Source organism: Bubalus bubalis, chromosome 18, assembly GCF_019923935.1.
Source record: "Bubalus bubalis isolate 160015118507 breed Murrah chromosome 18, NDDB_SH_1, whole genome shotgun sequence".
Lineage (NCBI taxonomy): Eukaryota > Metazoa > Chordata > Mammalia > Artiodactyla > Bovidae > Bubalus > Bubalus bubalis.
In genome coordinates, this window is record NC_059174.1 from 2,348,460 (window position 1) to 2,375,909 (window position 27,450).

A 27,450-nucleotide genomic window follows, 5' to 3' on the forward strand; every position below is an offset into this window, starting at 1 on the left:
CAGCGCCTGCTCTGGGCAGATACTCTTAGAAGGTACTGGTGGTGGGGAGGTGATCCAGACCCTGCCTTTGGAGCTTACTGCACATGAGACAAAACATGATGACTCGTACCAGTTGGCAGTGTGAGGAAGATCAAACAGAGAGATGTGATAGAGGGTTTCTAAGGTGGGGCTATGCTAGAGAGTAGAGAGCGGCACCCAAGTGACCAACAAGAGCCCACCACGGAGGAGGAACTGGGGAGGCGGATCTGAGGAGTGGAGCAGAGGCTGGGCGGCCGCGGGCAGGCAGAAGAGTAAGAGGTGGGCAGTGGACGCTCAGGGAGGGCGTGTAACACCCAGTGAGGAGGTGAATGCTGACCTAAGTGCTACTGAAGGGCTTTCAGCAGGGGAAGGAGGGAAATGGTTTGCATGTTAAAAAAATCACTTTGGTTGCCACGTGGAGAAAAGAGGTACTGGACTGCAAGCAGCTGGGAGGGGCCCAAATACTTCACAGGAGAATTTTGTTGGACTTTTAGGACTGACTCTGAGGGTTTTCTTTCATCAGCTGAGTGGATGGGATGGTCCCCTTTTCTGAGAAGTCTGAGGAAGGAGGCTATTTATGGAAAGAAAGCAAGCCCAGGTTTCCCCTGCTGTCTGAAAGTAGTGTTCCTAGGACACCTCTCTTAGTTGACATGGTGGGAAGCAACTACCTTTTTGGTGAAAATGAAACCTCTTCAGATTTCTTTCAGTTAGGGAGAAAAGGGAGAGCATTCATGGAGGTTTTTGGTAAAAGCAAAATGGCACAGAGCAAACTCTTGAAAAGTGGGGGCTATCCGTATTTGGTTCTGGATGTTAAATTTGAGGTATGTCTTGTATATGCAAATGGAGACGTGAACTAAATGGCTGCTACAGGAGTCTTCAGCTCAGTGGGATGCTCAGGCAGGGGTAGCTTTTTGGGGACCTAAGCCACAGAATTAGTGCGCTTTCCTGGAGGAGAGAATGTGAGGACCTGCCCAGGACTTGGGCCTAGGGCCTCCTACCCTAAAGCCCAGGACTGAGGGGAGATGCCCCCAGGCTGTACAGGCCACAGCTGGTAAGTGTTCCTGAAGGCTTGGCAGGACTACACCAGGAAGTTTAGAGGCACAGAGCGCCCAGCCTTCCAGTGAGGCCCTAAGCTGGGCATGGCCAGTAACGGCAGACGGGAGAAAGGAGGGGGGGAAGACTGGGGGTGAGGCGGGGGGAACCCTATCTGTAAACATGCCAGACATTCCCCAACTTATTATCTAATTCCCGTAAAAAACCCGGGAGGATACTGAAGAGTTTCTACTGCACAGATGAAGAAACGGGGGCTACAGCACATGACGGGCTGGCAGTAGGGCCAGGAGTTGAATTCAACTTCAGTTCAGTTTATTGTAAAACAGAACATACACCCAACTCCCTCGTAGCTCAGACGGTAAAGAATTCACCTGCAATGCAGGAGACCAGGGTTCAATTTCTTGGTTGGGAAGATACCCTGGAGAATGGCAACGCACTCCAGTATTTTTGCCAGGAGAGTCCCATAGACAGAAGAGCCTGGCGGGCTACAGCCATGGGGTTACAAAAGTCAGACACGACTTAGCGACTACACCACCACCCCACCCTCGCAGTATAAAATGGGCAAGGCAGATGAATCATTATAAAGCCAGCCAAGAAACAGAGGATGAGCACCCCAGAGAAACCCAAGCTGGCCTGGGAGAGCTTGCTTTATAATGATGCACAATCAGACAGAACTAGACCGTAATGTCAGAGGAACAGAAACTTGAAAGCGGAAATGTGGGCAGGTTCACACCTGGCTGGGCTTGGGTGTTGGATATGGGTATGTGGGTGGTAGTGAGAGACACACACGTACCTCCAGAAGGCTGGCAGCATTCTGCTTCTTGACCTGGCGATGGCCTAACCATGAACTCGACACAGACATACATGTTGTGTATTCTTTTCTGACTTGCTCATTCAGAATGACCTAACGGACACACTGTTTTTGCCCATTTTTGACCTTTGTGTAAATGGAATTAAATCAACAAAATACATGGCATCATACTGCATGAACTTGTGTTATTATGTCACCAAAACTTACCCATGTTCATGGTGCCATTGCCTTCTCCTGTCTAGTACACTATTTATTGACATCTAAGCTGTTTCCTGGAGAAGGCAATGGCACCCTACTCCAGTACTCTTGCCTGCAAAATCCCATGGATGGAGGAGCCTGGAAGGCTGCAGTCCATGGGGTCGCTGAGGGTCGGACACAACTGAGCGACTTCACTTTCACTTTTCCCTTTCATGCATTGGAGAAGGAAATGGCAACCCACTCCAGTGTTCTTGCCTGAAGAATGCCAGGGACGGGGGAGCCTGGCGGGCTGCCATCTATGGGGTCGCAGAGTTGGACACGACTGAAGTGATTTAGCAGTAGCAGCAGCAAGCTGTTTCCAGTTTGGGGATGTTATTAGAAGTTCTGTTATTGAGAAGCTACCTGTCAGTATAACCCTTCTTCTCAGAGAAGTCTCTTTTTTTCTGGCTGCTCTTAAGACTTTTCTCTTTGTCTTTGGTTGTCTGTAGTTTTACCCGGCAGTGTGGATTTCTATTTTATTTATCTTGGGATTCTTTGGGTTTTAAAGTCTATAGAGGTGTCTTTCATCTTTTCCTACACTGTCCTCTAGGAAGCTTCACTTCCCTCTTTCATATTTTTTTGTCTTTTGTCTCTCTAAAGTATATTCTGGATGATTTCTTCTGGCTCTTTTCCAGTTCATGTATGCTCTTAGATAATGATCTAACTACTATTAAATCTAACCTCTCCACTTTTAATTATGGTCATTAACATGTTCACTTCTAGAAATTTTGTTTGGGTCTTTTTCAAATCTGCTAGGGCCACTTTAAACAAAATTTTATTTATGTTTGGCTGAGCTGGGTCTCCATTACAGAGCACGGGGTGCTCACTGCTGCACAAGAGGCTTCCCCAGTTGCGGAGGTTGGGTTTCTCACTGCGGTGGCTTCTCTTGCTGCAGAGCGCGGGCTCGGAGCAGGGGTCAGTAGCTGTAGTGCACAGGGTCAGTTGCCCTGCAGCATGTTGAGCCTTCCCAGACCAGGGGTCGAACCTGTGTTCCCTGCACCGGCAGGCAGACTCTCAACCACTGGACATAAGGGGAGTTCTAGGGCCACTTTTTATAGTTTCTTCTTCTTGTAAATATTTTCAAGTTTGTTTACTTATTTAAATACAGCAGGCATAACTGTATTAAAATCTGTATCTGCTATCTTCATTGTCTAAATTCTCTGCCAATCTGATCCCCAGATTGTGTCTGGTGTTTGCTGTGTCTGCTGTCTCTCAAGGTGCTTTGCTTCTTTTTGTGAATATTTTAATATAGCAAAATTGCTTTTAAAAGACTGGACAATAATAATTCAATACTGACCAATGTAGCTTCAAATTGTATCAAAGGTTTACAAGGGGAACAATGGCATAGAACTTACTGAAGCAGAATTACTATCAAAACACAAAAAGCACAACATAATCTTTTAACCTCAACTCTTATCTTATTTTTGACTTCCCTGGTGGCTCAGACCGTAAAGCGTCTGCCTACAAAGAAGGAGAGCCGGGTTTGATCCCTGGGTCAGGAAGATCCTCTGGAGAAGGCAATGGCAACCCACTCCAGTATTCTTGCCTGGAGAATCCCATGGATGGAGGAGCGTGGTGGGCTACAGTCCATGGGGTTGTAAAGAGTCGGACATGTCTGAGCGCTTTCACTCTATCTTAATCAGGACTGTATTACAGGAATGTTTTCATCACCTGTAATCATTTTGTGTTTGTGATCTGGATTCTTATATGTGAGAACAACTTAAATATGGTGCCTGTAAAAAGGTCACAGTCTCATAACTATGGTAGAGGCCAATGATTACTCACAAGTACCTTATTTGAGATGTTATCAAATATGATCTTTCCCCCTTTTTAGTTTCAGCAGAGATCACTTTTGTTCCAGGGTAACCCTGTCTGGGATTCTCCACCCTCAAAGTAGACTCTCCCCAAATGACCTCTGCCTTCGTTGGCATCTGTGTAAGGGAATCTGGGGACCTGACCAAACAGACCTTTCAGGGCTTGTGCTCCCTGCCCTTTGACACTGTGGCACTGGGCTCACTTCTCCACAGAAATCTTGCCTGTTCTCCAGTCAGCTTTCTAGTTATGCAGGTGCTGGAAAGGCTCACCCAGCAGCTGACTATCTTGCTCTCATTTCTAAAATTTTGTTGCTGTGGTCTAGTGATTCTCAATCCTGGCTGTACATGAGAAGCACCTGAGGAGTGATTTAAAGACACTGGTATCTGTGATTTATTTTTTTTAATTGAGGTACAGTTGATGCACAGTATTATATAAGTTTTAGGTGTGCTGTGCCAAGTCACTTCAGTCATGTTCGACTCTTTGCGACCCTATAGACTGTAACCACCAGGCTCCTCTGTCCATGGAATTCTCCACAGCAATTCACAATTTTTTGGCCACGCTGCATGGCTTGTGGGATCTTAGTCCCTTGACCAAGAGACAACAGGTGTCCCCTGCTGTGGAAGCAGAGTCTTAACCACTGGCCCATCAGGGGACTCCCCAGTAATGCATCATTTTTAAAGGTTATGCTCCATATAGTTATAAAATATTGGCTATGTTCCCATGTAGCTTATTTATGTTTTATTTACTAGGTTTAGATCAGATCAGATCAGTCGCTCAGTCATGTCTGACTCTTTGCGACCCCATGAATCGCAGCACGCCAGGCCTCCCTGTCCATCACCAACTCCTGGAGTTCACTCAGACTCACGTCCATCGAGTCGGTGATGCCATCCAGCCATCTCATCCTCTGTAGTCCCCTTCTCCTCTTGCCCCCAATCCCTCCCAGCATCAGAGTCTTTTCCAATGAGTCAACTCTTCGCATGAGGTGGCCAAAGTACTGGAGTTTCAGCTTTAGCATCATTCCTTCCAAAGAAATCCCAGGGCTGATCTCCTTCAGAATGGACTGGTTGGATCTTCTTGCAGTCCAAGGGACTCTCAAGAGTCTTCTCCAACACCACAGTTCAAAACCATCAATTCTTCGGCGCTCAGCCTTCTTCACATCCAACTCTCACATCCATACATGACCACAGGAAAGACCATAGCCTTGACTAGACGAAGCTTTGTTGGCAAAGTAATGTCTCTGCTTTTGAATATGCTATCTAGGTTGGTCATAACTTTCCTTCCAAGGAGTAAGTGTCTTTTAATTTCATGGCTGCAGTCACCATCTGTAGTGATTTTGGAGCCCAGAAAAATAGTCTGACACTGTTTCCCCATCTATTTCCCATGAAGTGATGGGACCAGATGCCATGATCTTCATTTTCTGAATGTTGAGCTTTAAGCCAACTTTTTCACTCTCCACTTTCACTTTCATCAAGAGGCTTTTGAGTTCCTCTTCACTTTCTGTCATAAGGGTGGTATCATCTGCATATCTGAGGTTATTGATATTTCTCCCAGCAATCTTGATTCCAGTTTGTGTTTCTTCCAGTCCAGTGTTTCTCATGATGTACTCTGAATATAAGTTAAATAAACAGGGTGACAATATACAGCCCTGACGAACTCCTTTTCCTATTTGGAACCAGTCTGTTGTTCCATGTCCAGTTCTAACTGTTGCTTCCTGACCTGCATACAAATTTCTCAAGAGGCAGATCAGGTGGTCTGGGATTCCCATCTCTTTCAGAATTTTCCACAGTTGATTGTGATCCACACAGTCAAAGGCTTTGGCATAGTCAATAAAGCAGAAATAGATGTTTTTCTGGAACTCTATTGCTTTTTCTATGATCCAGCGGATGTTGGCAATTTGATCTCTGGTTCCCGTGCCTTTTCTAAAACCAGCTTGAACATCTGGAAGTTCACGGTTCACATATTACTCAAGCCTGGCTTGGAGAATTTGAGCATTACTTTACTAGCGTGTGAGATGACTGCAATTGTGCGGTAGTTTGAGCATTCTTTGGCATTGCCTTTCTTTGGGATTAGAAGGAAAACTGACCTTTTCCAGTCCTGTGGCCACTGCTGAGTTTTCCAAATTTGCTGGCATATTGAGTGCAGCACTTTCACAGCATCATCTTTCAGGATTTGGAATAGTTCAACTGGAATTCCATCACCTCCACTAGCTTTGTTCGTAGTGATGCTTTCTAAGGCCCACTTGACTTCACATTCCAGGATGTCTGGCTCTAGGTCAGTGATCACACCATCGTGATTATCTGGGTCATGAAGACTTTTGTACAGTTCTTCTGTGTATTCTTGCCACCTCTTCTTAATATCTTCTGCTTCTGTTAGGTCCATACCATTTCTGTCCTTTATCGAGCTCATCTTTGCATGAAATGTTCCTTTGGTATCTCTGATTTTCTTGAAGAGATCCCTAGTCTTTCCCATTCTGTTGTTTTCCTCTATTTCTTTGCATTGATCGCTGAAGAAGGCTTTCTTATCTCTTCTTGCTATTCTTTGGAACTCTGCATTCAGATGTTTATATCTTTCCTTTTCTTAGATTCCACATATAAAAGGTATCATACAGTATTAGTCTTTCTCTGACTTATTTCACTAAGCATCTCACTAGGCATAATATGGGAGAAGGAAATGGCAACCCACTCCAGTGTTCTTGCCTGGAGAATCCCAGGGCCGGGGGAGCCTGGTGGGCTGCCGTCTATGGGGTTGCACAGAGTCAGACACAACTGAAGTGACTCAGCAGCAGCAGCAGCAGCAGACATAATATCCTCTAAGTCCATCCATGTTGTTGCAAATGGCAAACTTTCACTCTCTGTTGCTGCTGCTGTTGTCGTGCTGGGTCTTCGTTGTTGCATGCAAGCTTTTTCTAGCTGTGGCAGCAGGGGCTGCTCTTCCTTCGCAGGCTTCTCGTTGCAGAGCATGGGCTCTAGGGTGTGCGGGCTCCAGTAGTTGCAGCACTTGGGCTCAGTATTCATGGCTTGAGGGCCCTAAAATGTGCACGAACCCGGTAGTTGAAGCTCATGGGCACTAGAGTGTGAGCTCCGTAGCTGTGGTGCACAGGCCTAGTTGCTCCATGGCATGTGGAATCTTTACGGACCAGGGATCAAACCCATGCCCCTGCATTGGCAGGTGTATTCTTATCTACTGTACCTCCAAGGAAGTCCAAATTTTCATTATTTATTATGGCTGAGTAGTATTCCACTGTGTATGTGTACACGTGTGCATGCACACACACTCACACCCTTGACTCTTGATTCAGCAGTGCACAGGGATGTCTTTGTCACATGAACTTTGGGAAAAACCCAGAAGATACTCGTGCTTGGCCAAGGTTAAGAACCAGAGCAACAGTTCCTTCCTTGGACTAGGGGCTGGGCCCTTAATCAGCCAGCAGGAGCCAGGAAAGGCAGTGAGTGCAGGTGTAGGGTGGGCCCTGGAGAGGGCAGGTGAGAGGAGCCAAGGCAGAGCACTGCAGTCATGAAATCAGCACTGGAAAAACACCATCAGATCCGTGGAATCATCTGGCCGGGGGGGAAGGCTCAGAGACGAGGGAAAAGCAGAGAGCTGCAAAGTTCCATGCTCTTGGCTGTCCCCTAACCCAGTTATGTGATTCTCCATTGCCTGAAAAGCCCTCCTGGGGCAGATGTCCTTTTTAATCATCTTGTTTTCGCTTCCAGACATTTTTTTCTTATCTCTCCCTTATCCTCAGCAGCACCACTCCTTACTTTTACAAGACCTCTATTAACAGAAAGAACATTGTCTAACCCATATAATCAATCCTCAGAGAAGCAGTAAAGTGTGGCACACACTGGCAGCTCCTCCGCTGCCTGAGATCACCGGGCAAACACGAGAAGAGGCGGGGCTGAGCTGCCCGGGCTGAATCAGAGAGGGGAGGTTGGGGCGCGCATCAGAGACCTCCGGGTAACACTGACCCCTGCCAGTGCTTTCTCGTGGGCCTTCCTCAGATGGCTTTGGCACTTCTGACTTTGTCCTGTGGCAAACCATCTCTGACAGACGAACTCAGAAGCCTGGTAGCTACGCAAGCTCATAACGTCATTAGAAAAAAATTTTTTTCATATCCTGATCAGCTTCGACATTCATTCATATAGTCTTGAAACCTATCTAGAAAAATGACCCCGCCCCCCCAACAAATCTCCCACCTATCTTTATTAGAATTTAGATTATAAATAAACCTGAGCTACTACCACTTAAGCTGGGCTTGAAGAAGCACAAGCTGGAATCAAGATTGCCGGGAGAAATATCAATAACCTCAGATATGCAGATGACACCACCCTTATGACAGAAAGTGAAGAGCAACTAAAAAGCCTCTTGATGAAAGTGAAAGAGGAGAGTGAAAAAGTTGGCTTAAAGCTCAACATTCAGAAAACGAAGGTCATGGCATCTGGTCCCATCACTTCATGGGAAATAGATGGGGAAACAGTGGAAACAGTGTCAGACTTTATTTTTGGGGGCTCCAAAATCACTGCAGATGGTGACTGCAGCCATGAAATTAAAAGACGCTTACTCCTTGGAAGGAAAGTTATGACCAACCTAGATAGCATATTCAAAAGCAGAGACATTCATTGCTTCGCCAACAAAGGTCCGTCTAGTCAAGGCTATGGTTTTTTCCAGTAGTCATGTATGGATGTGAGACTTGGACTGTGAAGAAAGCTGAGTGCCGAAGAACTGATGCTTTTGAACTGTGGTGTTGGAGAAGACTCTTGAGAGTCCCTTGGACTGCAAGAAGATCCAACCAGTCCATTCTGAAGGAGATCAGTCCTAGGTGTTCTTTGGAAGGAATGATGCTAAAGCTGAAACTCCAGTACTTTGGCCACTTCATGTGAAGAGTTGACTCATTGGAAAAGACTCTGATGCTGGGAGGGATTGGGGGCAAGAGGAGAAGGGGACTACAGAGGATGAGATGGCTGGATGGCATCACTGACTCGATGGACGTGAGTCTGAGTGAACTCCGGGAGTTGTTGATGGACAGGGAGGCCTGGCGTGCTGCGATTCATGGGGGCGGGAAGAGTCGGACACGACTGAGCGACTGAACTGAACTGAACTGAAAGCCCTTAGCAGAACACCTGTCAGTGTCACTTAAAGGTGTGTATTAAGTGGTAGTTCAGTTCACTTCAGTCCAGTCGCCCAGTCGTGTCCGACTGACTCTTCGCAACCCCATGAATCGCAGCACGCCAGGCCTCCCTGTCCATCAACAACTCCCGGAGTTCACTCAGACTCACGTCCATTGAGTCGGTGATGCCATCCAGCCATCTCATCCTCTGTCGTCCCCTTCTCCTCCTGCCCCAATCCCTCCCAGCATCAGAGTCTTTTCCAATGAGTCAACTCTTTGCATGAGGTGGCCAAAGTACTGGAGTTTCAGCTTTAGCATCATTCCTTCCAAAGAAATCCCAGGGCTGATCTCCTTCAGAATGGACTGGTTGGATCTCCTTGCAGTCCAAGGGACTCTCAAGAGTCTTCTCCAAGGCTTTATGTGTCTCATTTTATTGTGCTCCACTACATTGCATGTGCAGATACTGTTTTTGTACAAACTGCAGGACTGTGGCGATTTTGTATTGTCAGATGATTGTTAGCATTTTGTAGCAATAAAGTATTTTTAAATTAGGTATGTACATTGTGTTCTACATATAATCTGTGCACAGTAACAGATTATCAGTATAGTATGAACATAACTTATGTGCACTGGGAAACCAAAAAATTCCCATGAAGGTTTTATTGTGTTATCTGCTTCATCGTGTTGGTCTGGAACTGAACCTGCAGTACCTCTGAGGTCTGCCTGTGCTATATACTTATACGCATGATACACAGATCACAAGTTTTGTCTCACGACAGCCTCACTACCACCAAGGGTGGTACTATTACCACAGTTTTACTGGCAAAAGAGCTGAGCCTTAGGGATGCACACGAACTACAGGGAGAGCCCTTGCTGGCGAGGGGCAGGGTTACCGGGCCGTCCGCCGGGCCACGCGCCTATCTCTGTGAGGGGGCTGGGCCACACGCGCCTCTCTCTGTTGCGGGTGGGGGCGCCTCTCTCTATGACTGGGGAACACCAGGCCGACGGCCGGGTCACACGCCTGTGTGTGTGTGTTGGCGGGGGGGGGGGGTGCCGGGCAGTCCACTAGGCCGTGTGCGCCTCTCTCTGTGAGGGGTAGGGGCCTACAGGCCGTCCGCCGGGCCACGTGTCTCTCTCTGTTGGGGGGAGGGCAGGCGCCGGGCCGTTGGCCGGGCCACGCGGGCATGCGGGGAGGGAGTGGACTCAGAGCCATGGAGCCACTTCTGCAGTCACTTTGTTTTTGGCTCCTTCTGAGGTTCTTAAGAAAGCACTGAAAACCGTTTCTCCTGGGATATGCCTGTGCACAGTTTATGGACATCCTCTTTGTACTGCGAAGTGAAGAGGAGGGTACACATGATAGTCAGATGCTGTCTGAGGGCTGGTGTGTCACACAGGTTGAAACCAAGGGCGAAGGCCCGCCCGGGCCATGACGACCCAAACAAAAGTCCCACAACAATGTGACAACATCTAGGCGCTCTACTGGCTCTGCGTTTGATGCACTGAGTTTGCCCGGCTTCTCAGAAGACCAAATAATTCGGATGCGGCCAAGGCTGATATGGTGAGCCAGATCCGACCACATGAACGAAGGAGGTGACTTACAGTTCACGGGAGCCGCACGTCAGCAGATTCAGTGTGGTAGCCATGCCTGTTCCCCAGGGAGTTGCTGCTCGTGCCCTCCCACCTCCTGCCCATCACCTCAGTGTTTCCCTCGCTGGAGGGACATGCCCACATGACAGCAGAGCTTCAGCAACAAAGCAGAGCACTCACATTTTTCATTTCACCGTGAAAAGCTCCCGCCTACTTACGTTGGGTGGTGTGTGTACAAAGAGCTCTCCCAGGGTTTCGAGGGTTTCAGAGGAACAGAATGTGCTGGTTCTTACCCCTCCTTCCCTCGGTTGTGGATGGCTAGCTCTTCGCCAATGCCCTCTTCCTCCTTGAAGCTCTCCCAGTCCAGCTTGGACTTCTCTAGGGTGCTCATCTTCTGCTTCTTGGCTCCGATTTTCCCCAAAAGGCTGCTCATGCCACTTGATCTTTTTAACCTAAGGAAAGCAAAAACATGAAACATGTAGTATGTACAAGCTCTAATCTCTTGATTAATGGTTTTTCTGACTGGCATGGGGCTCCCTAGATTCAAGCTACGCATCTTAATGGAAGCCATGTTTGCATCCAGGGTACTTCCTCTCTGGTGAGGAGAACACAGTGAAGAGACCAGAATTCTAATACGCTTTTCCTGCTTAATACCTCCGACCGCTCTAACGAGCTGGGGATAGGAGATCCTAAAGACCTCTCTTTGGTGTGTATGACGGACAGGCCTCTGCCTGCAAGGAGGGAGAAGTCCAGCATGATTCAGTCTTGGTTTTAGAATCTCATGCCGTGGTTCATATTTCAACTTGAACCATATGACTTTAGGCGAGTTATTTAACTATCAATACATCTGCCTCGGTTTCCTAATCCGCAAAATGAACACTCACTCACAGGGCACTGTATCTTTTCTGTGTAAAGTGCTTAAGACAGCACCTGGCACAGAGTGAAGGTGCAGCGTGAATGTAGCCACCTGTGTCGCTGTCATCATCCGCGCATTAAGCCCCAGGGAACCCTTTCAGGACAGCGAGAACCAGATCCCAACACTGATGAGCAAGAAGTCATAATAGCTTTAAAAGACTCTTAAGATCGTTTCCTTTCAACTCCTGTGAGTCAGGACCCTGGTTTTTCCCAGGAGGTGGAGAACATTCCTCACCCCGAGAGCAAGGAATGTACAGCCTGTGCTCTGCTTGCTGGTGATGCTATCACGGACGGCGGGAGAAACCCCACATGCCCAAGTTCAAGTCCTGGCAGGTCGCATGTTTCCAGTCAGTGTTAAATGTGTGAGCTCAAATAAGCAAAACAGACTGCAGCTAGTAAGACGGTTCTACAAGAAGAAGGAATTACAGAAGGAACATGGCTTTTGGTCTCTTCAGAAAGTAAAACAAGTTATATACCAGCATACAGAAAATTAGAAATCATTTTCTGCTTTACTGGGATATGCAACAGAGTTAAAACATTTAAAAACTCTATGAGCTAACATCACAAGGCCTACCGATAACACTGGTAATAGTACCCTCACTTGTCTAGAAGGCTAATTCTCCAAGTGCTTTTCATAGCCATTTTCTCATCTTATTCTCCCTAACGCCTGTGAAAAAGGAGCACCGAGTCTCAGAGGTGGAGGAGGAACCTTCGAGGTGATCTTGACTCACCAACTATTCTGAAGTCCCACCTCCCTGCAGCACAGTGCTGGGGAGGGACAGCTTACTACCTCTGCCCTGGAGAGAGGCGACAGGCCAGTGTCCACAGTGAACACAAGACTCTAGGGGCTGGACAATTACCTTCCACATTCTCATTCTGTTTATACTGGTGGAGGGGATGTTAGCTTCCCTGTCGTGGTCATACCCTACTATATGCTGTCAGCTTAAGATCAACTCAGAAGAGGCTGGGCAGGCGTCACTGTCCTCACTTTGAGTTAGACAAATAAACCAAGAGTAGAGAGGTTAGATGATACAGAAAGGTCAAACCATCAGCAGATGCAGATCCAGGATAAAACAAGGCTTTTCTGGCCCTCAGTGTCGGGCGCTGTGCTCTCACCTCTAGTGTGTGTATTTACTTGAGAGATTTTCTAATGGCTACTTTGTTCCCAATTTGCTTATGAATTTTCCAAACAGTTTTTAATGAGCTTTCAATTCATACTCAGATAACTCAGTCCCTACAGCAGTCTCTCCATCCACACACAGACTATATTTTACCAGGAACAGAGCATGAGTGTGTGCTTGGTCACTCAAGGATGTCCACCTCTGTGCGACCCCATGGACTGTAGGCCACCAGGCTCCTCTGTCCATGGGATTCTCCTGGCAAGAATACTGGAGTGGGGTGCCATTTCCTTCTCCAGGGGATCTTCGTGACCCAGGGATTGAACGTGTGTCTCCTGCATTGCAGACGGTGATATTTTACCAGGACAGAGCATGAGGGGGGATAAGGAAACTTAATACGGCTCCAATGTTTCCACTTCTCACCTGCTGCACTATACTGGCTCTCAGTTTTATTTTCTCTCACCTGGATAATTCAGCAGCCTCTTCACTTGTCTCTCTGACTTTTATCTTGTCCCATCACTCACCTGTTCCATCCTGGCATTGATCCTATTAATATATGCTGTCTTCAGAGTGAGTTTCCTAAAATACACATCTTATCACATCTTTCTGTTTAAGTATCTCCTCCCTGACCCCCAACTGCTCTTACGATAAAGTCTAAACGCCTTCACTCTTGAAGTTCTTCCTGACCTTCTCTCACCACATCTCCCTTTGCAGCCAAAGCTCCAGCCACACCATCCCGACCGTGCAGTTTACCTCTCTGGTCTTGTCTCAGCTGGGAAACCACTTCCTGCACGAGGCTTTCCCAGCCCTTCCTGCACTCTCTGGATTAGACACCTCCTGCTGGAGCTTCAAGAGCGCCCCGGTTCTCTTCCGTTGCAGCCCTGCTCCTGTACACGTGCCTGAGGGACTCCACTCTCAGCTGCGGCCACACCGGTCAGCTCTAAGGACCCTGAGGTCAGCTCAGGGCCACTGTTGACACCTCACCAAAACCGTATACCTGCAGGCTTCTCGTTTCTGGCCACAGGACCTCCTACAACCCTGTCCACATGTCACAGGCACTGTGGTGGAATGACTGTGGGGAGCTGGTGGCTAAGCAGGCCAAGCTCTTGTGCTCACACAGGCGGCTCCAGGAGGCACACTGAATGCTCCTCAGAAGTCCCTGTGACGCGGAGCTCTTGTGGCCTTGGGCACACACACATGCCTGTACTGGCTTGTCCCCCTCCCCGGCCTCACCTCCCCTGCTCCCTCAACTCTTGCTTCTTGAGACGCCTTCCCAAATAAGCTACCTGCATGCAAAGCCTTCCCCAAGGGTCTGCTTTGACGGGAATCTAACAAAGATGCTCAGGAGAAACACGACTTGCCCTGTGCCAGCTCTGTATGGTGTGGATACTTCAGTTCTGGGTTTCCAAATTTCTCTCCAGCACGTGGATATAGTTGCCAACAGCAACAGTGTTACCTGGATCACAGAACCAACTAGTGGGAGAGGATTAGACTTTTTTAGAATAAAAGGTATTCAGAATACTTCTAAATTAGGAAATTCTAAGGGGAGAAAACAGTGTCAGACTTTATTTTCTTGGGCTCCAAAATCACTGCAGATGGTGACTGCAGCCATGAAATTAAAAGACGCTTACTCCTTGGAAGGAAAGTTATGACCAACCTAGATAGCATATTCAAAAGCAGAGACATTACTTTGCCAACAAAGCTTCGTCTAGTCAAGGCTATGGTTTTTCCAGTGGTCATGTATGGATGTGAGAGTTGGACTGTGAAGAAAGCTGAGTGCCGAAGAATTGATGCTTTTGAACTGTGGTGTTGGAGAAGACTCTTGAGAGTCCCTTGGACTGCAAGGAGATCCAACCAGTCCATTCTAAAGGAGATCAGTCCTGGGTGTTCTTTGGAAGGAATGATGCTAAAGCTGAAACTCTGGTACTTTGGCCACCTCATGCGAAGAGTTGACTCATTGGAAAAGACTCTGATGCTGGGAGGGATTGGGGGCAGGAGGAGAAGGGGACGACAGAGGATGAGATGGCTGGATGGCATCACCGACTCGATGGACATGAGTTTGGGTGAACTCTGGGAGTTGGTGATAGACAGGGAGGTCTGGCGTGCTGCAATTCATGGGGTGGCAAAGAGTCGGATACGACTGAGTGACTAAACTGAACTGAACTGAAGGGGAGGAATTTCCACTTACATTTGCCAATCAGTTCTCAGCAACTCAGGATCCCCCATTTTATCTGGGCAACACCATGACTTTGTACATATCTCTTCCCCTTAGCCTACAGCTCTGATGGCATTACCAGAATACACCATCTTTTCAACAACAGGAAAATGATTTTTGCACATAGCAGTGAAGAGGGTGCTAGAAAAGGAAAACAGTCACAATCCCCCTTTGCCTTGTTCACCAGTAAACATCAGCAAAATGTCACCTGTTCTATTACGCTTTATGGAAAAGCTTCCAGGTCCGCCTGCACAGGATCATTAACACAGTGTATGATTTCCTAATTTGATGGCCTCAAAAGCAAAATTACCCACCTTTTATTTGAGGCTAAAGCAAAGTGAACGACACATTTACAGCAGTAGCCGAAACACTTGGCGGCCTCATCACTGAGACCAGCACCTCTCCTGGAGTCTGGCATGTGGGGTCTCATACTCGCTTCCCATCTTGAAACAGGGCTGCAGTGGCACAGTCCTGGCGTCAGTCCATCGCAGCCTTTAGGAAGGCAGATCGACCCTGACCTTGGCCCCCTCTCTGCTGTGAAGGTTCATCCATCAGGCTTTCAGGAAAGCTGAGGCAGGCAGCAGCAGACAGCTTCTGGGCTGCGGCTGGGAGCCGTCTCTGCCCCGCTGGGAAATGCACAGCACGCCGTGCCCTACACGCCCCACCTCACAACAGCGGCTGGGCTAGGAGACGGTGAGCCGGCACTACGTCCCACAGGCACTGAGCAGCTGTGTACTGGGCAACCAGGGAAAGGGGGACTCCTAATTCCCTTGCTGACCTCTCTGCTGTCAGCAGGAACCCGAGCAGCTTCAGGCATCACAGTTTGTTCTGGATCCTAAGCCATAAGGGCAAGAGACTACCAGAAAGTTGGCTCTGACAGCTCAACCCCTTCCCCAGCTGCAGACTTTCCAGTCTTGGTTCTAAAGTGGGGTGAGCTGTGTCACAGAAACCACATTCAAGAGAACCCTCACCCACCTTTAGAGGCCGAAGCTCACAGGGGGCCTCTGCACTTGCTCCCTCAGAATGCATCCAGAATGTTATATTCAGACACGTCTAGAATATTGCTGCCAAGATGTTTTCCACGTAATGCACGACATTTCAACCACCTCCTCCTGCTCTGCTGACCTTATGACCATATGCTTGGTGTGAACACTAGTCCCATCTGAGGAGCACGGCCGTCACTCTAGCCAGTTGGCCTCTGTGCCATCATGGTGTGGCTGAGCGCGCAGCGTGCTGGTGAGAGACCCTCACTAAGCCTTCGCTTCTGTGCGTTCTGTCCACCCCCCATCAGTCAGCAATTACCGCAATTCCCGTCTGGCCACGCCAAGCCTGCTGACCTGCCCCAACACCAGACACCAGCCAAGACCTCACAAAAGAAGATTCAGAACCTCAGAAAAGTAAAAAGGATAAAAGGGCAAAACGACTGTTGTCTTTTTCCTTTCTGAATTCAAAGTTTACAATGATAATCTGCTAGAACTTATGCTGCCTTTTAGCCCCTGAAATGTAGGTTTAACAAAATCCATTGTAACTAAATGATAAAGTCCATCCTGTTAAGTCTGTTATAAAGATATTAAAGTAACATGTTTTCTTTGTTCCAGTCCCATGAACATGGACACAGATTCACCCAACTGATCTGTTCCATAGCAAAAGCATTGCTTTATCTGGCCATGTTCAGTGAAGCTCTGTATCCTGCTATTTATTTATAAGATGTACTGGAAAGGAGCTGGAAAAATAACTTCTTAAACAGAAATAGAAAGGATGACAGGATACAGCAACTGGTTCTCAAGAAAGAGTGGGAACATCTTTCCCATGATCTTTAAAATCAGCCTCAGGCGCCCAGTGGTCCCACAGAATAGAATTTGAGGTTTGGGAATGAATTTAGAGTCCATTCGTTCACTGGACACATCCGACAGAGATTACTCAGAAATTACTGTACACCAGACAGTGTTCTTGGAACTAGGGATTGATACAAAAATATATAAAGCATAATTCCTGGCTTCTAGGAGAAAATCTGGTGGAGGAGATGATTATACCAAAAAATTGTGACCAAATACTATTAGGGTATGAAAGAAGGAGCAGCTGAGAGGCTGGCTAATGCAAGCTCTTTGTTTTAGAGATGCGTTAACTAAACTCTAAGAAGGTTAAGAAATCTGCCCAGGTGCACAGTGAGAGAGAGACCTGGGTCAGCACTCAGTGCTGTGATCACCCTGCTGATATGAGATGAGGACAGCTCCCCTTTGGCCGTCCCTGCCACACTCCAGTTTCACTGCTGATTTTGGGGGGTTGGGGGAATATTCTTATCTTCCCTGTTGTCTTGGAGCTCACTGCACATAGGGCCCATGTCTACTCATTCTTGGCTCACTCAGCATCGTACAAAGCCTTGCCATGGTATGTGATCACTACATGTTTAATAGGATTTGACAGTGGGCAAATGAATTTTCTCTTATAACAGAAGTTTTTAACACTACATTTGAACCAACAGCAAAGAAAAGGAAGCTCCAAAATTGAACCAGCAAGGACAAGGTCAACACAAGTGCATGTGAGAGCCACTGACCTCTACTTGGAACCTCCACACACATAGCCCAGCTCGAGTCTATGCCTTCCGGCTCACAACTTGCTTAACCACTAAAATGCAAATTATTTGGAGCTAAGATTTCTTGGCAGAGATAAGCAGTTTCCTTAGTATTTGGCATCTGTTTACAAGGCAGGAGTGAACTTTTCGCAGCTCACCCATGGTCTAAGAGCCATACAAAGGTCTGGAACTGGCATGGTTCTTCCTGAGAAATGCGAAGAAAGTTTATGATTGAAATTCTTCAGTGACAGCCGTCTGCCTGTTCTCTTGCAGATCATCTTTGGATTAAGCTGAAATCCCTAAGAATGAGAAGTAAAGCCCCAGTCCCTGGGCCAATTTCACTCCCCACCTGTGCAAGTCTCTAAGTAATCTTCCGAAAGCCCAAGACCAGACGACTCAAGGAAATGGACTGGAAGCCAGTGGCACATTAGGAAAAGAGTTTAAATCCCATTCACTTCCCAACATTGTATTGCCAGTATTCTATGGGACATTGGGCTCAGTAGAGTGGAAAACCAGAAATATTGACATTGATACACTGCCAGCCAAAAAAAAAAAAAAAAAACAGAAAAAGAAAAAAGGCGTCTACCAGCAAAAGGTGAAATAAAAGCTGGCAAGAAGTAGCAGCTTCATAGTTTTTGTACAAATAGAAAACGGTCTGCTAACTCTGTTTTATTGATCTTATGCCAATCCAAGAGTAAAAGAAGTTAAGTTTTGTCTGATTTGATTTCAGCTGCTCTCCATCTTTACAGCATGTCTGTGAAAGCTAGGTGATGATTTTGGTAGCAAAACCCCTGAATTCTAAGCTCTTCTTCTGCTGCTGCTGCTAAGTCACTTCAGTCATGTCCGACTGTGCGACACCATAGACAGCAGGGATTCTCCAGGCAAGAACACTGGAGTGGGCTGCCATTTCCTTCTCCAATGCATGAAAGTGAAAAGTGAAAGTGAAGTCACTCAGTCGTGTCCGACCCTCAGCGACCCCATGGACTGCAGCCTACCAGGCTCCTCCATCCATGGGATTTTCCAGACAAGAGTACTGGAGTGGGATGCCACTGCCTTCTCCGTAAGCTCTTCTAAAATACTTTATTACAGAAAGCCCTTTCCAAGTTTTTCTTCCCTATCTGTTAAGCACAGGACTGTTTTGCTTGCTGGGAGGACTATTTTAGCTGACTTGGTTCTATTTAAATGAGCAGCCCTTCCTACAGAAGACACACCATCCCTCCACAGTCAGCTCTCCTCAAAGCAGTAGGAGTCCTGTAACTGCACAGTCTCTGGTCTCTCTTATGATCAAGGTCAAGTATTTCTGAGACAAGTAACTTGTGGCTGGAGACTCTCAAACAACACTGAAATGGACTTATTCTCTGGGACAGCTAACTGAGCAGCTGGGCAGCAGTTTATTAGCCTCATATGCCAAGAGAAAGTTAATGCCCCTCTTTGTGAAGCACAGTCCTCCGCTGGTCTATTGTTCTGCTGAAACCAGCTCAGTGGGCTTGGGACCCTTGCCACAGAAGGCAATTGTTTGTTTTTATTGTTGTTTGTTTTCATTAATCTGCCTAGTTCAGACCTTTCAGGGCGGGTCAAAGTTAGACAAGCATTAGGAAAGAATGGGTCCTTTTCCACACCAATCCTTGGCGCACATGAGGCCTTTGCAGTGCTTAGTTCACACACTTAATGCAGAGAAAAATGCTGTATGAAGATGTAAAAGGCCTGCGTTGTCAGGCGGGTGGGTGAGCTCTAGAGCACCCAGTCTGCTCCTGCTTCTGCGAGATGGAATGTGATGGCACAAGGAGGCCAGCGTGGTCTGCTGAGAACTTCCCCTCAACTTTCCAGTTTCAAAATGTCAAACTGACAGAAAAGTTGAAAACAGAGAACAACTATTTATCTAAATACTCTTCACTGCAATAGCGTCTGCCTCCAATGCGGGAGACCTGGGTTCGATCCCTGGGTCGGGAAGATCCCCTGGAGAAGGAAATGGTAACCCTCTGCAGTATTCTTGCCTGGAGAATCCCATGGATGGAGAAGCCTGGTAGGCTACAGTCCACAAGTTTGCAAAGAGTCGGACACGACTGCGACTTCACTTTCACTTTAACATTTTGCCACATTTGCTTTCTCTCTCTCTCCCTCTCTCTATATATACACATTTTCTTTTTGGGGGGTGATTCATGCCCCATCACCTCTGGGTGTAAGAAAGTCTCCAAAAAGTGAAAAAGCAGTAACTGGAGAAAGGCCAGGGGTTATGATCATCAGCAGGGTCCTAGACTAGAACTGCCAACGGTGAGCAAAGAGTCCCTGGCCAACACAGAAGCATTCACCTTGATATCTGGATTCTCTTCTCAAGGGTCAGAGGCCCGGTGTGCAGAGGGTTAAGTGAAGTCAGTGCAAAGTCAGTGGCAAAGAAAAACCCTTTGGGCTGCTCACCAGGCCTTGAGGAAATGATAGTTTTCTGTTTCCCTTCTCCTTTGTCCCACTCCCATGTGGTTTCATCTCATTCCCTGGGAAAGAGATAATGCCACATCCCTTCCTGCCTCTGCTCTGGAACTTCCTTCCTCACACCATTCCCATGGCAGGGCCCAGGGCGGACAGGGGAGAGCCGCCACCACGTTAGAGCAGTTGGGGCCTGAAGCAGGCCAGGGGGCTCTCCAAGGAGGAAATGTTCTATTTACTGGGAGTGAGGATTATGCCTGGGGGGGAATAGAGGCCTCTCCCCAGAGGTGCTGCTGTTGCTTTAATTTGCATGATCAGGCGCAGCTGGGGAGAATAATGTACTGACCAACACAAACAGACCATTTACATTTCTGAGACAGACTTTTAAAGAAATTATTAAATACAGCTCCTAACAAAGCCCATAATGGCATTTTTCTTTAGGCAAACCCTGAGAGCTCAACTGAGGCAGGCACAGCTTGTTTTCCAGACACTGCTTCCATCTGGGCACCAACCAGTCACAGCCCTGGGGCAGAGGCGAGATGAGCAGAGCGAGCCCCTCTGGGGGGACGCTCTGGAGCCTCCCTGAGACGGAGTCGGGCCAGGCGGCTCCAGACTACCCGGACTACCCGCCGGGGCTGAGGGCAGGAGCCCCGCTCACCCTGACCGGTCTGATCCCGGCAGGAGAAGAGCGCCTCTCCCAGAGACAGCAGCCAGTGAGAAGCAAAGTGTGGAGCCCGGAAGACAAATGCGCCTGACTGGGCTGTTCTGGCTAACTGCTGACTGGGGAGTTGGCGTGCTTTCTCAGACCTCAGCATTATGCTTTCTTTGACTTCCAGCTTGCTTTTTCTCAGGCAGGTCTCTCTCTCTTCATGAAAATGTCCGAGGATGTCAACATAAAATACGTTTTAAAGTCTTGGCCACTTCCCAGGTTGAGATCAAATTAGAGTCTCAGGATGTGGGGGTGCACTCAGTCAGATCAGGGAGCGTTCACTGAAGAGTCATGCCTGTGCTCCTTTCTAGAAATGTGTGGGCACATTAACCACAAGGCTTCAGGTGAAACACCATGAGTTAGCTAGCATATATCTTGCAAAATTACTCCCCCTCCATCCCTCAACTTCTCACTGCTACTAAACAAGCATGCTAAATTGCAAATGAGGAGGATATGAACGCTGGACACAGCTTGATTCCTGACACCTCGCAGTTCTGTCTGGAGAGGGGTGTGCTTGACGGTCCTCTCATTAGATGAGGCTGAGTGGTGACGCAGGTTGTGTTCTTGCACCTGGCTTGCCTCGGGGTCCCTGACTCCAGACCGTTCTCCATGTGGCAGCTGCACTGTCTGGTGCTCGCTCCCTGGCCAGGGGATCTCCTCTGGCCTCCCAGAAGGTGCTGTCCTGCTCACTCAAAGGGCAACTCAATGAGGCCCAGACCCCAACCTGTTCCCCTCCCAGGGCAGCGCCTGTCTTCAAAAAGCCAGGACGCACCATCATCCACAGTTTTCCCATTGTCACAGCACCCCTCACAATCCAGGATTCAGAGTCCTTGGGAAGCAATTACCTGCACAAGGGTGATCAAAAGAAGGGGGTTGTTTCCAGCCTGAGCCCGAGGTGTCACTTCGCTAAAGCAATGCAATGGATTTCAATAAAGAGGAATATCTGTTCCCACGTAGTCTGGTAGAGAAAGCAGAACACTTTCTTTTTCACTGCACTCAGGAAATGGTTTTCATATATGTTAACCGCAGCTGGGTAATCTGTATAACCACAACATAGCTTCTCTTTAATAAATAGAAGATTTTTAAGCACTGCATCACCAACCACCAAAAACAATTCCCACCCTCCATCTCTAAGGCAAGAAAAAATGATAAGGCTAAGTAGAGTCTCTTTCCTTAATCTGCCAGTCAGGGGTTGCTGAAGAAGCTTTTTCATTCAGAAATGTAGACTGTTTCATTAGGCTTCTGTCATCCAGCCCCACTGCTGAATGATGGATGAACCATGAACAAATCCAGTTTCTCTGCATGCTGGGATTCCCTCAGAGCCTTTATGACCACGATCCACAATGGGTCATAAGGTAAACGTATGACTATGGATCATGGCCAATAGGTGTGAAGAAGAAGCTTTACCAACTGCTGGCTGGGAGATGAAGGTACCCTGAAACAAAGCTGGCCAACCCTGCCTAGCACAGATGGTTCAAGAAAATGAAAACAAATCAAACCAAACATCATTAACTAAAGATGCGAAGGGTGGACTGGACAGTTCTCTGGTTCATCCGTGTATATTACTTGCCCTGGGAAACTTGGCATCACTCTCTCCCTGCTGTGAGAGCAAGGCCTCTGTCCTCTGGCTCCTTGCCCTGAAGCCAGGAGCAGCCTGGGAGAGCCGGTGACCCTCTCCTTGGGGGCAAGTGGCTTCATGACGCCCTTCCTGTCACTGGGAGGCCCAGCTGGTAATTCAGCAAAGACTGTGTGAGCATGTTCACCATTCCTGCTGCCCAGAAGGAAGGAGGTTTGGAGCCAGAGGTATTGACACTGGTGGTCTCATTTGAATGATATTACTAAAACTAAAAGGGCATTCATGCAAAAACACACAAAACAACTCCCCTCCCCCAAACTTACCTAGTTGTCATGAAGAGCTTTTTTGTAAGAGTGACGATTAAGCTACTGAACTGATTTGTATTCTATTGATAAAAGAATGCTGGAAAACTTGTGACACATCATTTTTTATTCTCAGTTAATACTTTTAAAAACAGCTTGACTGCAATACAATTCACATACTAAAGTCACTCATTTAAAGTATACAAGTCAATGGTTCTCAGTGTATTCAGTTGTACAGCCACTATTACAGTCTAATTTTAGAACATTTTATCATTCTCTCAAAAAAAAAAAAACAAAAAAAAACTCCTCACACCCATTCGTTAGCAGTCACCCTCATTCCTCCAGCTCCAGGCCAGGAGCTAATCTATGTTCTGTCTCTACAGATCTGCCTGTTCTTCCAGCTATCAGTAATATTTGTATTTTACTATTAAAATTTTTTTTATTATTATTACTTTTTGCCATGCCATACAGTATGCATGATCTTAGTTCCTTTACCAGGGATTGAACTCAGGTCCCCTGCAGTGGAAGCATGGAGTCTTACCCACTGGACCGCCAGGGATGTCCCAGCCAGCTAATAATTTTAAATCTTAAGTTTAAGACTATACAGTTGGTATCTGTTGTAGCTAACTATAAGAAACACTTTTAAAATTTCAACTTGTCCCATATGTTGATGGTTTTATATATATATATATATTTTTCATAATAGCCACAAAAATCAGAAATCTAGACTTCAGACAGGAATACTGTGATATCTGAGCACTGCTCATATAGCTAAGCCCTGAATATCATCACCAGTACTTTGGAGCTGTGTTTTTAAAGCAGTGAGGTGCAGTGGCTTAGCATTCAGTGCAGAAAACTGCCCCTGCCACTTAAACCTTTTTGTTTGTTTTAAAAACCATTTGGGTGAGAAAATTTATCTGAGCCTCAGGTCACTCATTAGTGTCTGTGTGTGCGTGCTTAGTTGCTCAGTTGTGTCTGACTCTGCAACCCCATGGACTGTAGCCCACCAGGCTCCTCTGTCCATGGGGATTCTCCAGGCAAGCATACTGGAGTGGGTAGCCATGCCCTTCTCCAGGGGATCTTCCCGACCCAGGGATCAAACCCAGGTCTCCCGCATTGCAGGCAGATTCTTTACTGACTGAGCCACCAGGGAAGGCCAAGAACACTGAGGATAATAATAACTACCTTGAAGTGTGATGATTAAATGAGATATTCATCAACCTAGCCCCTGAGTGCCTTCAGTGTGCCATGCTCTGTTAGCCACTGGAGATAGAAACACAAATTTCTTAGCCTCATTAAATTCATTTGCTCAAGACAGAAATGCAAACAAGTAATTAATTAGATTATGAGAAAACCAAGTGCTTTAGGAGCCTAACAGTGTGAGCTGGGGAAGGCTGTAGAGAGGGAGGGGGAGGTATCTGAAATGTGCAAGGTGAGAAGGGCTTTGCCAAGGAGACAAGGTGGGAGAGAGAAGTCAACAGAGACAGTGGCATCTGCAGCACACGTGAAGGCGCAGAGCAGAGAGGCCACACCTCCTGTCGCTCCTACTTTCATCCTCTCATGCCCTTAAAAAGATGCTTCTCCAGAATCCAGAAACAAATTAAAATCTTGCTGCTGCTAGAGAAAAACTATGGAGCTTTAGGAGTTGCCTGTTCTTTTTCTGAAGCTAATTCATCTTTGGCAGCAAAGTGTATTTTAAATTTCTACTTTTTTCTCCTGAAAAATTTCAAACCAAGAGAAGTTGATCTCCTTTGATCTAGAACAGTCCCCATGCCTGTAGAAAGGCCCACAATTTGGACTTGTCCAATTGTTAATGCTGGCTGCTTTGGGGGCATCTGGGAGTCTTTCAGGATGCAATCTTTGGATGGCTTTTCCTCATGGACACTTACTTCCTGAGTGATTTCATCCAGTCCCAAGGCTTACATACCAGTAAACTGCCTCTGGCTCCCAAAGGTCTTATTTTCAGCCCAGACCTCATTCCCTAACTCCAGACTTTCACTAACTGCCCAGCAGCCTTCGTCTGCAGCAGCTTTCCACACCTTAGCAGAAGGCATAGCACCTGGCCAGGCACTCACCTCTCAGACCTGCTCTCTCACGACTAACCCCACACTCACTCCACCTCAGGTACGCGCCCACCTTTGAAGGCCTAGACTCAAGCCATTCCTTCCACCTGAAATCCTCTCTTCCAATAGAATATCTTGTTAACTCTCTCACCTCCCTCAAGACCACACGCAGATCTCAACTCAGTGATACTTGCCCTTACCATCCTGTTCATCCTGTTCCCACTCTAACCTTCACCCTCACCCCACGGTCCTGCTCCAACTACCCTCCTCAGATTTTTCTTTTCTTTGTAACATTCAGTATTTTCTAACACGCCACATAATTTATTTATTATGTTTATTGTCCATCTCCTTCTTGGAATGGAAACTCCACAAAGGCTGGAGCTGATGTCTGTTTTGATCACTGATATAACCCAAACATCCGGTACAGCGCCTGGCACATGGCAGGCACTTTTAATAAACATTTGTTAAAAGAATGTATGAATATTGGGAAAAGATATCAACTTGGTACATTATAAACAGATTCCAATAATGATATCTACTAAGGTAACAATTCTTGGTGTTGGCTAATCTCGTAGCTGTTGCATATCCTTAGCTAGGTTTTCTGCAGGAGAAATTAGCAGTTTAGACATGGGAAAAGCATTTGTTCATTGCAACAGATGGCAGACCCCTCCCTGAATGGCTGTCAGGAGCCTGGAATTTGTCCTAGGCTGGCCCCAGTGTCACTGGATAAGAGCCTGCAGAATGCTCAACAACCCCACCATAAACTGTAATCTGGTGGACACAGGCTAACATATCCTAATTGAAACACAAGTCAGGGACAGAATTAGAGGGAATGCTGGATGAACCTTTGTTTTTTTGGTCTACAATAAGAGAATTTGCCAAAGGAAAAAAAAAAAGTGATATATGCATTTGTATTTTGTGGTAAATGAAGCTCTGGAACAACCAGGTCAGGAGACAGAAGGAAAGACTTATGAGGGTCACAAATGAGTCTTTTTCTCTTGCCACTGGTTACCTCACAGCAAGGCTGCTTTTGTTGGTTTGGTCTTGGGGGCTAGTTTTAAAGTCATATACTCTACTATGTTATGAGCCAGAAGCAATGTCTGAGTCCAGTCTTGAAGCTAAAACCAACACTGGATGAATGTACTTGGAGCAACTAGCTAACTCAATATTCAGCCAGCTGAATAACTTCTTGTCAGAAGCTGCCAGAAAGAATCATTCAGGTGTACAGGTTTGCTATCAGCAGCAAGCTGAGCTACAGCAAAGACGACCACTCCTTCCAGCTGCCACAACCAACTATGTCAAGGTAAGAGAATTATACAGATAGGAACTTTCTTTCTTGTTCAGTGGGCACCTGAGCTGTGGACACAGTGGAAGGGATAAGATGGGAAGAGCAGCTAGAAAAAGAGGCAAAAAGAAGTGGGTTCTGCTCACTGCTGGTGGTCTGGGTGCCTGGTAAGAATAGAAGACCCCTAAAAACGTTCAAAGGAGTGTGAGGATGAGGTCATATGCAAAAATGCAAGACTTCCAAATGGCTTGAGACTTCTAGAAGCCTGACTGTGGAGAAACACCCTTACAATTCTGAAGGAAAATCATTTCCCACCTCATGTTATATGCAGAAAAACCACTGCTAAAATGTAAAGACAGAACAAAGTCATCTCCGGACATGCTTAGTTTCAAAAATTTATCTCCTATATGTCATTTCCTCAGGATGTTACTGGAGGATGAGCTCTATTAAATGAGGGAATAGAAAGAGTAAGACAAGGAATCCAAGAGTCAGGAGAGCCACACAAACAGGGATGGAAGGCAGGCCCAGAACAACAGCTGCATAGAAAGCCCAGAGAACAGAGAGTCCGGACCGGAGCAGAAGGATGGAAGACTTCAGAAGGGACTGGGGGTGGGGGTGGTACGGAAACAACGCAGTCAAGAAGAGTATTGACAGGGATTTCATAGACCTGTGGGAGAGTTTGGAAAAAATGTGACAGGGACATAGAAAACGAAGCAAACTAACAAATAACATGCTGGGAAAGACTGAAGGAGGGAGGAAAATGGGACGCCAGAGGATGAGATGGTTGGATGGCATCATCGACTCAACGTACATGAGTTTGAGCAAGCGCCGGGAGATGGTGAAGGACAGGGAAGCTTGGCGTGCTGCAGTCCATGGGGTTGCAGAGTCAGATACGACTGAGTGAGTGAACAATAACAACAACGCATAAGATACATACATGAAAGGAAACACAAAGCTAGTCCACACCCAGGCTCAGGGAAGGGGCAGTACGAGACTGTTAGTTCCTTCTCTTTCAAATCAGGAGCTGGTGTTCCTTAAAGACTAGGATTAACAGTAAGTTAACAAATAATGTCTAAAATCGAAAAAAAAAAAAAAACACCCGGTATACTAAACACAGTAGTTTAAATTATGGACAAAATAATACCAGAAGAACTAGCTAAGAGTTTAAAGTGGCTGCCTTTGAAAAGCAGGACCCAGGACAGGATCAAACAGTGCATCTGGATGTTTCACACTATGCCTGTACGACTTTGAGCTGATAACAAATCTGAGTTAATAAATCTTAATGTTCCTTTTAGCAGGAAAAAAAGAGAAAGGAATGTTTCTGAGGAGTCAATCAGTCTATCTCTCCAATGGACAAGCTGGTGAAATGATCTGTTCCCCACTGCTGAAATGATTGAAGAGACGAAAGCTAGAACACTCTTCCAGCACTTAACAGAAAAGGTTTTGCAGAATCATATTTATTCCTCAGTAGGTTTTGTATGCTGTTAAGTTTTAGAAAGACAGAAATCTTTGAAGGGTGCCCCTTCAGATAGACGCTGTGCTGCAGAGTCAAAGTACGGGATTTCCCATGATTATGGGAAATGGCTAAAGCGGGACGTGCCTCTGTCAAATGAGAATTGGGAAGGGAAGTCCTGGAATGCCACTGA

General features: G+C 46.8%; 1 protein-coding gene across 2 annotated transcripts in view; it reads right to left on the reverse strand.

The window, feature by feature from the left end:
• Nucleotides 1-27,450, reverse strand: part of LOC102393517 (craniofacial development protein 1) — a 105,702-nt gene that overhangs the window by 4,489 nt on the left and 73,763 nt on the right. For both annotated transcript variants that reach the window (XM_006063341.3, XR_006545976.1), the window contains exon 6: nt 10,922-11,080. In XM_006063341.3, the coding sequence (XP_006063403.1) occupies nt 10,922-11,080 (159 nt within the window). The remainder of the gene's footprint in view (nt 1-10,921; nt 11,081-27,450) is intronic.